This window comes from Pezoporus occidentalis, unplaced genomic scaffold, assembly GCF_034315485.1.
Source record: "Pezoporus occidentalis ecotype Australia unplaced genomic scaffold, CSIRO_AGI_Poc_V1 ctg4, whole genome shotgun sequence".
Lineage (NCBI taxonomy): Eukaryota > Metazoa > Chordata > Aves > Psittaciformes > Psittacidae > Pezoporus > Pezoporus occidentalis.
In genome coordinates, this window is record NW_026915724.1 from 6,184,109 (window position 1) to 6,198,372 (window position 14,264).

The following is a 14,264-nucleotide window of genomic DNA, read 5'->3' on the forward strand; positions in this document are numbered from 1 at the left end:
CCAAGCCCTCCGCCTGTCTCCGGAGGCGGCCCTTAGCGCCCCGCCGCCGGAACTACATGTCCCGGCGTGCCCCGCGGCGCAGGCGGGCAGGGTGCTGAGCGGCGCAGGACTGAGGTGGTGGTGGAGCGGTTGGTGCTGGCAGGCAGCGGGCGACGTGGTTATGGGGCGCCTCGCAGGGCTTTCTGCCGGCCCGGCAGCCCCCCTGCTCCTGCTCTTGCTCCGCTGCGCCGCCGCAGCCTCCGTCGTGCTGTACGGCCGCCTGGCGGGGGGCAATGAGAGACCCATCATTGGTAAGGGGCGGGTGGGGGGCTACCGGTCGGCCCGAGGGTTGCCTTCGCTGTCCTGGCGAGGGAACCCAAACCGGCGTTTACTGTGAGGGTGGTGAGGCCCTGGCACAGGTTATCCTGAGAAGCTGTGACTGCCCCATCCCTGGCAGTGTTCAAGGCCAGGTGGGACAGGGCTTTGAGCAACCTGGTCTAGTAGAAGGTGTCCGTGCTCATGGTAGGGGGTTGGAACTGGATGAGCTTTCTACCCAAACCATTCTATGAAACCCTGTCAGTTTCTGTGTGGAGTGAGTATGGGTTTGGTTAAAGCTTTTATCAATAATGTCACACTATATATACCTTTTTAAAAAATCTTAACTATAGCTTATCCAAAAGGAGCTGTAGTACTGAATAATTAAAGTAGAGAAGGTGAGTCTTAGGTAATGTGTTTATTTGGTGCCTTGTGACTAGGCATTGTAATTGATACCCCAGTGTCTCAGTGTTTGGAATTCCTTCAGGTGGTAAATGTTATGCGTGTAGGAAACTGAAGTTTAATTCTGTTTTAAGTGTGTAGCATTTCCTGTTTGTATAGCCCTAATTTTCTGTCTTGGATCCTTCAGGGATATTGGCACAGGAGTGTCACTTTGATAAATTCCACAGATTTGGAAGTTCCTATATTGCAGCTTCATACGTGAAGTTTTTGGAATCTGCTGGTGCCCGAGTTGTGCCAATAAGGTAGATTTTTATATCCTTACAAGTGGGTAATAATTGTTTAACTTAACGGTATTATCTTAGAGCCCAGAAAGCAGTTGTGCTGCTTTTGAGAGTGTTTAAAGCTCCTCGAAGACTATTTGAAGATACCACAATCTGCAGGGAGCTTTAGAAGCAAACAGAATAAAAGCAGGCTGAAACATGCTATTATTGAAACATGTTATATGTAAGAAGAAATATTAAAAATTACATTTATTTGAAATGACTAGGTTTTTACCTGTAAAATTGCCCTCCAGAGTTTGCATCCCTAGTTTTTTGAAGTTAGGTATATTCAGTTTAATGTGTAGTACCCCACAAACACACATAGGTATCTAGATACATACATATTGTCTGTCACATTGTGTAGTCCTAGAATTCAAGTAATGGAGAAAGGCTGTCAGTACTCCTTGAAGAAACCAAAGTCCAGTTCTGCTCAGACTGTGGGTTGCTACGTCCATGTGGTGTTTTATGTTGGTTGTTGGTTAAAATTAGCAAAGTAACAGAACTGGCAATACTTGATAGCCAACAGCTATAAAATAGTAAACCTACTGAAATAAAATGTTAAAATTGTAATTGTCAGAACTTAATACTAATGAGCTGCAGAAAATTACAGTAGCATGTATATACACAGTCAAATAAGAGCACCAGTTAAGTGTCAGAATTAGAAGCAGCGTTCCTCACGCGGCTGGTAGAGCTTTTATAGTGTTTGCAGACCAGAAGCTTCATCTGTGAATGGAGGCTTCTAAATCTGGCAACAAAGATCTAGCAAAGCTGAACTCTTTGAATATACCCAGTGTATCAGTTCTGCAAGGAGTGTTTCCACCTTGCTGGTTTGCTGACATTTTGCTAATGCTGAGGACTTTCTCATCTTCGCGCCTCTTAACTACATCTTTGCTGAAGAATGGGTGTGACCTACTGTTTGCAGCTCTGCCCTACTGGGAATCAATTGGAAACCGGAGTTGCCAGTCTGCAGGAAATAATAACCATACCATTCATATAAATGTCAAATTTAACAAGTGCCTTCAAAGGGGTCTCTTAGTATCTAATCTTGAACTGTACGTGACAGGGCCCTATTGTCAATTCTGTGGGTTGCACTCTTTCAAGCTGAATGTTTTGTTTGATTTGGGTCTATTTTATTCTGTTGAAAGCATGCTTTCTAAATGTTTTCTGTGTCCCACGTTTCTGTTCAATAATGATGACATTTTTGTGGTTAAGTATACATTTTTCATATGTATTCTGTAACTATTTTCTTGGTGTTTCAGATTAAATCTTTCAGATGAAGAATATGATAAAATATTCCACTCTATTAATGGGTAAGTTTTGAGCACTGTTTTTTTTGTTGAAAGATGTGATAGTTCTGGTATTGAGCTTTGCTGTATTCCCAAGAACACTTCCTGCTCTCTTGAGAGGTTGTGCCGAGTGCTTCAGACACATAAATACTTTCAAAGACAGAGCACTATTTCGTCCGATGTCAATCTACTGCCTTTCCTCCCTTGACGAGCGCATGTTGGATAATCTGCAACAGTGCCAAGGCTCATCCTGACATTTGCCTGTGCTTATCTGCAGGCAGAGCGAAGTGGCATTATAGTGGTTAACAAGTTTATGAGTGAAAACCCAACTTCTTTGTTAATTCTTTCCTGTTCCTCATTTGAGTGGTCATGTTAATGTTAATATTTAATAGCACTTGCTAGGTGTTTCATCCCTGTTCCTACCTTTGCTTGCTTCTTCTGCTCCTTCCCTTATCTCCGCTATCACAGAAGTTTCTGTTTTGCAGTCTCTTCTACCCTTTTCTGTATGGGTGCTTTCTCTTGTTGCTTGAATGGCCTGTCTTTGCCTGTCATGGTTCTGCAGCTTAGGTCTTTGTTGGACAAATATTCTAACTTTCCAGCTGCCCTATGGCATGTGTTCTTCCTGTATTTCAAGTGTGGGATAATGTGATCTAATTTAACACAGTTTAATTGTGGACTAAACAAAGCCAAAACCTTTTGTTTTCCTGGTGCTAAAGTGGACTTCAGGAGAGTTAAATCAGCTGATGCTACATTCACAGGCTTGATTGTATGTAAGCCTGTAGCATGTGGTTGAGCTACTTGTAGTCTTGAGATCAGCATCTTAAACCATGAATGTTTTTGTTAAGTTTACGCATATACTAGAATGTTAATCAACATGTATAAAACTTTTAGATTTAGCCCCATGGCTGGCTGGGGCGAGTATTGTCCTCTTACGCTCCACATCATGACCTGTACACTAAGACATGGGTCTTTACAGTCTTGTGGCATAAGCAGATGTAAGACAGTGACATTTTCTCCCCATGTGGCCTCTCATGTTGGAGACAAAATGAATAATTTCATCCCTTTCTTATGGCTGCCAGCCTCTCTTTGGTTGCTGGAAGGACTTGTACCAATGGGGTCTCCCATTCTTTCTACCTCACCACCTACCTTGATGCAGAAGAGGGTGTTAGGCAGTTAGATCCAGTTCCCCTATACTTCTGTCTTTGCAATGGCTGGCGTTTTGATTTGTGCTGTGTAGGTGGGTAAGGCCACTCTAGATTTCCTCTTATTGCCCTCCTCTGTCAGCTAGTGGCTTCCACAGCACAGCTGTGTGTAAATAACAAAAAAGATCCTTTGAGGGAAGGACTTTCCACTCTGTGGAAACTTAATAAAGGTGATACCTTGATATTTCATGTTGCTGGAGCTGAGCTCCAGGTTCTTTGCAGTTGAAAATTATTTACTTACATCACCACTTTCTTAAAATCATGAAATTTACAGTCTTAGAGACAGAATATTGTGAATATAGCAAGGTACTCCTGGGATAGCCTTTGAAATGCAGTGTATGTCATCAGCTTTAGCCAGTTAGAGATACGGGAATACAGGTAGTTGCATTTCAATCTGCTTATGGCAATGTCAAGCCATTATCATTGCTATTTAATGGGTTACTTCCTTTTAGCATTAGCAGAAATGACAGTTGTTTTTCCTAATTAGTATTGACCAGTTTTTGGTTTGAACAAAAGGAACAGGTGAAGTAAGTTTTCCACTACTTCCAGGTAAGGATAACCTTATTTGTCTAATTTACAGAGATTATAGATCTCTGTGGAAATCTATAATCTGATCTGTTCTGAAAATATCTTCAGCTGTATTAATTTTCTGTATTGGCACTGGAGAGTAATCTGATGGCAGGGGGGTTGGATCTTAAAGTCCTTTCCAACCCTAACTATTCTGTGATTCTATGAATACTGCTCTACTTTTTCACCAAGTATTTGGTGGCTTTTGTGTGATTTTGTGCATCATTTACCTTAAAATAAACTGAGTCACAATGGTATAAATGCGCACTCAAATGCTGAGGATCATTTGAGGTGTTAGTTGTTTCTAGGTGCATGTGTCTCACTGATACAGGTTGCCATTTCCAGAGCACAGAAGTGTAGAGAAAATCCTTCAGCCATTTTGGTGAAAAATCAGCAACTGGTGGATGTGGCTTGAGTAGATCTACTTGAGGTTCTTCCCCAGTGGGTTAGGGAGTGCTCATACATTCAGTTCTGTTGGTTCTGTGGCTGCTGTTTCAGTTACAGCCGGAAGAGACTTCTCTTATTACACATTACTGCCTCTGATAGTACTTGATTACTTTCCATGTCATCATGCATACACGTGAAAAAGACTGCACTGTGTCTTTTTCTTTTGTGGTGTTTGGGTCTGGGGAGTGACACAGAGAATAGCTGTTGCTGATTATTTACTGTAGTGGAAAAAGCTTGTGCACTGTTTCTTTGAAATTGTCCCTGAGATTGTTTTATTGTCTTCAGCTACATCAGATTCTGTGTAGCCAAACATACTTTTTCTTCCTTTTTAATAGGAACTTTTGAACTGTGTTGTCTGCAACAGGAAGATTACTCTGTCAGGGCCACAGCTCTTCAGTTCTTCACTGAAATGGAACAGGATGAATGAAGTTCAGGGTCAGGATTTTAAAGTGGTAGGCAGAGCCAGCTAAGAGTCAGGACAGGATTTGATGGAGTCATGGGGTGCAACCCTTTTACATGCCAGCTGAAATCTGTATGCTTTGCGTATTTTCTATTTACTCTCCTCTTCCTTACATTGCACTAGGCTTGGTCACTGCTTTGTAATAGTTACTATTCTTCAGTAGAAGAACACTAAGATTTAGGATATGAATAAGTTAAAGACTAAGACACCTAAACTTTGCTGTCTATGTGTGTGACAGCTGTCTAAACTCCTGTAATTAATGTCATGCTAGTCTGTAGAGCCAGTGGAGCCTAATTGGCTGACCAGCCTACTGACTTAGGTTTCTGCTGTAGAAAAGATGTTTGACTTTTCTGACTAGATCCCTGGAAGCTTAGATGACTATCTGAAGATTTCTGAAGTGTAGGTATCTAAATCTAGACCTGAATCCTACCCTTAAAACCACTATCAGACCTTTCTCTGTGTACATTGTCCAGCTTTTAGTTTAATCGCCATTGCTAATCAGACTCTTGAATGTTGCCTTTCAGGGTACTTTTTCCAGGAGGCGGTGTGGATCTTAAGACTTCAGAATATTCCAGGGTTGCTAAGATATTTTACCACAAGGCGTTAGAGGTAATTACTAAGGAACAGTCTGTTCTTGTTATTGTCACTGTTCAGAGATCAAAGTGACAGGGAGGCTCATATTTTCATAACTCTGCATTGGCATCAGTGTGTTAACTGTAGGCCCGATAATAAGTAGCTCGTAGCTGGCTTCTACATAAAAAAAAAAATCATTTAATAGCTTAAGATTCAGACTTCTGGAGCCCTCTCCTGTTATATCTTGCGTCATGGTCTTAAACTCTCAATTTCTTCAGGTGAAAACAGTATTGTTTATTCATTGTACCTGAGGCTTATGGCTATGTGGAACTTGCAATAGAGTAGCAGTAATGCCTTCAGAAAGTGCAAAGTATCCTTTGACATTAAATGTTGAACAAAGATATACATAAATGTTATAATTTGTATAAGTTTCATGACTAAAGTTTGAACTCGGAATTCTAGACAGACTCTCAAACCAATTTACAATAATAGAACATTAAGACCTTCCTTCGCCAGTATGTTGCAGCTAGTGAAACACCTTTATTCTTACTTACCTATAAGTAGGTTTAAATATATCTTCAGATGTGCAGATATGGGGTCTACCCTTTTAGCTATTTCTTTGCATTGGTAACTGTAAATTTAGCACATTTTTAAAGCAAACACTAGCTTCATTTACAGCATGAAGTAAGGTAGGAAGAGCACTTGAGAGGTTATCTTAATTGTAAATATTCATATGATCATTAGCTTCATTAAGAAAAAGATTGAATATCTAGGAAAGCTTTTTATTTCAAAGAACATGAGGAAGGCTTTGAATCCTACGGGACATTTAATTCTCTTAGAGCATAAAAGGTGAAGTTTTTTTCAGTTACTAATAAAGACATTTTGAAGTAAAATTTGCATTGTGGAAAGGCATGGAGATTTGCTGAGCTTTATATACAATCCCTATGATTTGTTAAGGATCTTCTGTATTGAAATAGCATAAAAATGTAATTTTTCTTCCTTTTTTTCCTCTGTACTGGCTTTATTTTATTTTCAGTTAACATTGATTAAAATAGTCACAGAAGTCATATTTTGGAAAAATTTGCCCAATTCTAAAGGCAATTATGAGCAGTGTTTAAGCAGTTACTGTGGTAGAAGCATTCATCAGCAGGAAAGAATTCCTCTTCTACCCTTGCTGCTGACTTCCCAACAGCAGACAAGGAAAGCACAGGCAGTGGTATTTGCAGGACCAGTCAGCTGCTGCAGTTCAGTGATTAAGTTTCCTGCTGTTCACTTCCTGTGACCCGAATATTATTCTTTTATCTGTTTTCATTCGTGGTGATTGTTTGTCTGTTGCCTTAAACCTGAATCTTGCAAAGGCTGTCTCGCTTCTATGTGGGACAGTCTCATTTGTCTTTTTGAAACTGCTCATTGTGTGAAGTGCGGCCTGTGTCTTGGTATGCAGTACTGGGGCAAGGGGTTCTTGTGGTTTGCAGTCCTATTATGAAATTTTATTGACATTGCACAATGATTAACTCAATTGTATATGTCGTAATTTTATGATCAGAGTGGCAGGTTTGTTAGATGGTAGGTGTACTTCAGGTGAGTGAAAGGCAGAAAGTAATTTTCAGTTCATCATAGGTAACCCTTACTAATAAGTCAGGGTTGGTTTTTTTTTCCTCTGTTTTTTTGTGCTAATTGTGTGTTTTGATTTTCATCTTTTGAGACTTAATCGGGGTTATAAAATACTGGCAGCTTTATTGATATAAGGTAAGCTACACTAGGCAAGAGTATATTGTCAGGTATGGAATTGATTGAATTTTATGGTTTTTAAAAATGTATGAGGGTTTGTTTTTTATTTGTTTGCAAATGTTCACAATGAGAAATGATGTGGTCTGGCTTTGCTTTAACATGAACAGAGCATGTGAAATGCTAATCCCCATTCAAGTCAATAGAATTTTACTAGCTAGGCAAAACCCCAAATGAAATACTGCTTTCCAGCTTTTAAATTAGTTCTTAAAATGTGATGTCTTGGGTGTTGTTTAATACATGCTTAGCCTACAGGGTAATGTTTATTGAAAAAAAAAAAAAAGGAGGGGGGCAGGGGAGCACGAAGTGTTATGGTTCAGTTGTAGTAGTTACTAAACTGTAGTGTATTTTTTGTCTTTAGTGGCTTTGTTCCTCACTTACATGAAAGACAGGCAGTATTGCAAGTCCTGTGTCTAGTTATGCATGATGGGTAGTCATGAAGACTGCAGTACTATTGGCCTTCTTTCTGTAAACCTTCCATGTTTTGCTCTGAGAAGTAGTTATATGGGCTTTTATTACCATGCTACCAGTAATGCAGTAGGGTAACATTTTTATTCTAGGCCTATAGTTTCAGCTCTCTCAAAAAAGGCTTTTGAGCTGTAGCTCATAGGGATGTGTGGTGTGATGCGTTATGCATAACCTAAAAATGTTTAGAAACAAATTAAGAAAAACTACTGATATTTCACAAAGCCAGGAGTTCTGAAATGTCTCAGCCTCTAACATGTGATTACTACCAGGAATAAACCATACAATAATGGAGATTTTCATTGTGTGTATGCACTGTCCTTAGTGAAGTGACAGGAAGCTAGTTGTGTTCTCTTTTTGCTTTCCTTTTCTCCTTTTTTACTTTGTTCTCTTGTTTTTTGCACTTGCCTGTCAATTCTTATTCTTTTGAAAGTGATTATCACTTTTTTATGCCATTTAAACTCACAATTTATCTTTTTGGAGCACAGCTCCAAACCTGCTAGTTAAACAAGCATACAAGCATGTTACTTAAACTGTAGCCATGCTAGTAATAGGATTTATGTTTTCTTAATTCAAATGGGTGGGCACAGGCATTCAGACATTGCAAATGGCTCTTGAATGTGATCATAACATGTTTCATATAAAAGTATGAATTGAGTAAGCTTTCCCTCAAGATGGTGACAGGCTGGTTTGTGTCTCTTCTGATTGACTTCTTTGCTGCTCTCAGTATTACTTACTGGTAGAAAGAACAGTCAAACTACTATCATTGGGCTCAGTTTACTGCTTCAACAGACATGTATAATCCCGTAGTCTTCATATTTCAGGAGAAAAGCTAAGAGAGTCTTCGTTTCAGTTCTAATTGAACTGTTAACAACTAATTTAGTAGCAGTTGTACTACTGCAGTAGTTTTATCTGTCACCTACACAAGAAAAAGCAAAAAGAGTAGGAAGTTCTCTTCAGTCTTCTTTCTATAAATCTTCAGTGCTTTTTCCTTACGTTGTTGTTTTTTTATTTTGAAGGCTAATGATAAAGGAGATTATTTCCCAGTATGGGGAACATGTCTTGGACACGAAGAGCTTACGTATCTCACAAGTGGCAAAGTTTTGCTTGTTAATACCAAGACAAATGGTTTTGCACTCCCTCTGAACTTTACCTCAGGTGAAAAATCTGTTACATCTCCTGTCTGAGTTTTGCTAAGAGGTCTTGTGTTTTGTTTGTGATAAATATGCAGTGGTGAATGTTTGGGAATTTTCTAATTATAATCTTGTTAAATTGTTTCTTAATAAATTGCCATAACTGTTTTCATAATGTCAGTGCAAATCTATCACTTGTAAAGCAGAGATGTGAGCACAAGCCATTTGAAACCAACAGCAGTCAGCGAAAACCACACTTGTAGCTCTTTGAGTCATTTGATAATTTGGACCTACAAAAATAATGTGGGTTTAAGTTCCTTTTTTGTTACAGAGTTGAATAAAATTCATTGGTCCAAAACCTATCAAACTCTGAGAGCGGGTGATTATAAATTTTTCAAATTGCATCTTTCCTAATGATGAATATTAGCATTGTTGTTCCACTTCTACAGTATTGAAATCGGTGAGAACCTGTAAGACAGAGCTGTGCCACTCAGCAACACTGGTAAAATATGGGATCTCTGTTGCTACTTTATCCTTTAATTTGTGAGTAATACATCTGTGGACCATGTAGCATTCACAAATTCTGTCATTTGTGCTCATTGTGAACGGAAAGGTCACGAAAATGAGTGGCAAAGAACAATACTTGTTTTAATGGGAACTTTAGGTAGCATTAGTGTTGGGTCCTCTCTGGGGCAGAACTGGAGGACAGTGGTAACAGCATATTGGAAATCTGTTGTAGTTATTTAACTGATTTTCCTTGCAGCATATTCTAAAATCATAAAGTTATACTACAAATAAAAGTTTACTTTAATGCAGTATTTCATTAAATTTGTCTCCTGCTCAGTATTAATCCATGCAACAGACTGCTGGCACCTTGGGTAATGGATAATACCCTTTTTTTCATTTTTATTTCTAACAGCTGCAAAAAACAGTAGATTATTCAAGAATTTCCCCGATGATGTATTACATGCACTTGCTACTGAGCCATTGACATCAAACTTTCATATGTGGAGCCTTTCCCTGGAGGTATTTGGTCATTTTATTTCCTGAACAAAAATGCTTTTGCTTTGTTAAAACTAGAAATAAATGAGCAAATAACACATCTTTCTCCTGATTCCTTATCACAGAATTTTACAAAGAATGAAGAGCTTCATAATTTCTATAATGTTTTGACCACTAACATGAATGATCAAGTGGAGTTTATATCTACCATGGAAGGTAGGGAAATGAATTTTCTTTGTAAACTGACTGTGACAAACTAGCTCTTCAGAGGTGTTGTGGCATTGATGTTAGCTTGTACTACAAGCTTGCTGTTAGAACAGCAGGGTGAGTGTCAGGCCTGTCAGTGCTCTAGCTATGAGCAGCATACTCTGTGTGCAGGGATATTTTATCTTTTGAGTTCATATCTGTGAGACTTAATTAATTACTTCTCTCACCTGCTGTTCCCCTTTCAGATGCGCTGGTACACTTTAGCACTAGAATATGAGTCCTGTGATGTGAAGTGTACAGCACTCATCCTGAAGTAGTTTAATCCCTCTGCAGTGCAACATGCCTCTGTTGAACCTTGCTTTCTGTCTGTCTGCTTATGCTTGCATTCTTGTGATGCTCTGTATCTGTTTGTTGTACTGCAAGAACAGTTCAGAGTACTGAGGTAATAGCAACCTTCCTCACTGCTTTAGCAGCAATGCTGATAATTGCCTCCACTAAAAGCCTTTTTTGTTACTTACCTTGTGTTGCCTACATTTTGCACAAGGTTTGCTGAGATCAAGAGACAAGTTAGCTCTTTAGGGAGTGGTTTATCTTGATCAGTGCACTACTAGCAGCTCTACAGTAAGGCTCAGCTGTCCACCCGTGGGATTCTTCTGTATGGCTTACTGGCTGTTTCCCAGAAGTAAAGAATAGCAATTTGATCAGAAAACCTGATTAGGCTAATGACAGGCATCTCGTGTGGCTGCAAGCAGTTTATCACAGAGCAGTCATTAGCTGCTGTGCTGCTCTTCTCTGTAAGAGTTGAGGACTGGCTTCCGCAGTGTGTCAGCCCTGGCACAGAGCAGATGGGAGCTGCCCCTGGATTGACTGGGCCTTTGAAGAGATCCTAAGACTTGGATCTGTCCCATGGAACTGCCAGCAATATCCTGTGTGGCAGTGAATGTTGTATGTTGGGTGATGCTGGCAGTAGATGGGAAGTTTTGAGGCTGATACACTTGTAACACTATTTTTTCTAAAGCAGTGTATGTATATGTTTAATTCTGAAATGAATAATCAAAAAAAGTGGTGTACAAAAATCTTGCAAGGAATGAGACCTTTCTATTAGAATATCCATTTTTTTTCTTTCAGTTGTACTGTGACTTAAACAGAGCTTCACCTTGCTGCTTAAGCTTTTGTTAAACTGTTGATGTGAGTTATTCGTAGCTTATTCTTTGGGTTCTTTTGCAGTAAGACTAAGCGTGTAATTCTTTAGGTATAGACCTTGCTTACGTCCTTTGTGTTTCTTACAGCATACAAATATCCAATTTATGGCGTCCAGTGGCATCCAGAGAAAAATCCTTTTGAGTGGAAGAGTTCACCAGGCATTCCCCATTCCCCGTCAGCTGTAAGAGCATCATATTATATAGCTGACTTCTTCATTAATGAAGGTAAAAAGTTTATCATCTATAAATGTCATTTTTTAGGGTGAAGCATTATTAAAAATCTTTGAAGATGACAGGCCTCTTTTTCAACTCTCAGAGTTCAGTACCTCTCACTGCTTTCTGAGAAGATTACTCTGCAAGCTTTATAGGCTTATAAAAAAACATGGAATACTAGAAATAGAATGGCTTAGTAAAAGTGACATTAAAAGGCCAGGTATTCCACAAATTCTTCAGTGGACTAGCTGAAAAGCATTGTTTGTGCTTGACTTTCTACCATTTCAAATGATAACTTGTACATTTTAGCCTTCCTTGAACAAAGACAATGAAATTAAAAAAATACTCTGTTCATACTTACAGCAGTTTCTTGAGTTCCAAACCGAGTTATAGTCATTCATTGTATTCTTAGTTTTGCTTGCAAAATATAAGCACCAATATTATAAATACTGCTTGGGCAGTATACAGATGTATCAAAGGGGAGCAGTGTGGTGCCCAACAGGTATGTACTATAGACAGCCCAAGAAGTTTTTTTAATTTTATAGAGCTTTTAATTTGTTTATACCCTAAGAAGCTGGGAGTAACTAATGTATAAAATATTGATAATTTATGAAACTTCTGTTCTATTTAAATAAGCAGGATATAAATACAGGAATATTCAAAGTGATAAAGCTTTCTTTATTCCTTTGTTTATACTTACTGAACCATTCTGCTAAAATATAATTTTTGTGTTTTAAATTGACTATTTATGAAATTGTCTTACCTGATTGACTGGCACTATGAAGAACATAATCAATAACCTAATTGAATTTGGTCTCTAAATTTGTTCTCTAGTCAGAAGAGTCACCTAAAAAGCAAACAGTGATTTAAAAAAATGCAACTTCTGCTGACCTAGTCAGTGAGAATGGTGTGGAAATAAAAGTTTTGCTTTTTACAAGTTCAGGGCCCTTTTTCTGCATAATGTTGTCCTACTTCCCTTTGTGAAAAGGTAGCAAAATCACACAAAATGCCTTGGCAGTATCCAAGAAGTATCCAGAAGCTTCCTGTATTTTAAGAATTTTGATAAGGTACTTACGGGAGATTAAGACAAAAATAAAGGGAAAACCAGGAGAAAGTGTAGTGTGAGTCTGCCTTTTCTTTTGTAGTCTACTACTAGAACGCAGCATGTTTTCAGGTTTTGTTTGCTATGTTCACTAGTATCTGCACTCTGTATTACAGGCACAAGTAAGCTTGCTCAGGCCATTATCCAAGTAAATGTGGCAAAAAAAAAAAGTGCCAGCTCTGCTTGTAAATCCCGCTGAGCCATGGTGCCTGTGGGTTCTTTTATATATGTACACACATGTAATGAGCTCACGCATGGTACCACACAGATGTGTCACTAGCTTTTGGAGCTGTTGACCTTCAATTCTAGTAAACTTGTGCCAGCCAGCTCTGTGTCTGCTGCCATCTCATATACCATATCATGAGCTATTATCCTTCATCACCTCTCCAGTAGGTGTACAACTGCTCCTACTGAGTGCTTCGTATCTTAACGTTGCAATGAGTGATTGATGGTTTTAGCTGACGTAAGGCAGAGTGTCTTCCTTAACTTTGAAAATAAATTATGGGGTGAAAAACTGTTTTCAGCTGACAAAAATATACTCATCTATGATCACTTAATAACTAAACCATTCTGTTGAAATACCGTTTTCATATCCATCTGTTCTTAATTTTAACCTGCGTAGAATTGCCGATGGGATAAATCAGGCAAGGATTCAGGTTTTATTTTGTTTAATTATCTCATGGATAAATATGTTTGTACAGGCTTGGCTTTTAAATTAATAATTAAATTTCTCCCTCCCCAGTAATAAAATATGCTATAACCAGCTTTATGAAGATGCATCTTCACAGTTCTTCACATGCAAGTTACTGTAATTTCATTTGCTGTTATACTACACAGAACAACTTGCTTTGCCAGGAAAGATACTGTCAAGTAGGATAACAGTAAAGTGATCTGTATTTTTACAATGTTTTACAGCCCGGAAGAGCTTGCACCATTTTCCCAGTGAAGCTGAGGAAACAAAAGAATTGATTTATAATTATACTCCAGTTTATACAGGAACATTTTCTTCATTTCAGCAAATCTATTTTTTTGATTGAATATTGTGTCAAAGGTGCAGTGTTGCTATTTATAAATGGAATTATTTGCCAGCATTGAGTAATTAAGCTGATGTAGTGCACTGCACATGACAGAAAGCCAGCACAGTTCTTTCTTTATAATGATTTATTCTGTGTTTCTTCTGCACTTGTGGACCATTAATATAAAGTCTATATTTAATAACATAATAATTGTCTTGGAGCACACTTTAAGGGAAGCTGCAGAAAAATAGCTTTTCCTTCAAGGGAAAAGGTCTTGATTATGCTTATTAACTTGGAAGTAGTCATATTTAGTACAAGGAAAAACACTGTATTCATGTATTTTAAAATATGAGAGTTATCTTTGTAAATGTTGTGGGCTATGATAGCATGAAAGGCTTAGATGCATTGCTTAGGAAAATCCTATCCTTTTCACATGATTTAACAAATGAGACTCTTGGGTTTGCCATAAATATGTGTATGTAAACAAGTTCTTGACAGGGGCTATTTTGTCATTTGAAAAATTGACCAAAGTAGTAAGGAGGCATGACAGCAAAGAGACTTTTCCCACCCCCCCCCAGCCCCTAA

At 38.6% G+C, this 14,264-nt stretch overlaps 1 protein-coding gene across 1 annotated transcript; it reads left to right on the forward strand.

Moving 5' to 3' along the window:
- Positions 1-85: 85 nt before the first annotated feature.
- On the forward strand, positions 86-14,264 carry GGH (gamma-glutamyl hydrolase). Its single transcript, XM_062633299.1, has 9 exons — positions 86-290; positions 884-998; positions 2,276-2,326; positions 5,503-5,587; positions 8,824-8,962; positions 9,857-9,963; positions 10,065-10,155; positions 11,436-11,573; positions 13,579-14,264. The coding sequence occupies exons 1-9, from the start codon at positions 161-163 to the stop codon at positions 13,698-13,700; spliced, it is 978 nt and encodes a 325-aa protein (XP_062489283.1). The 5' UTR covers positions 86-160; the 3' UTR covers positions 13,701-14,264.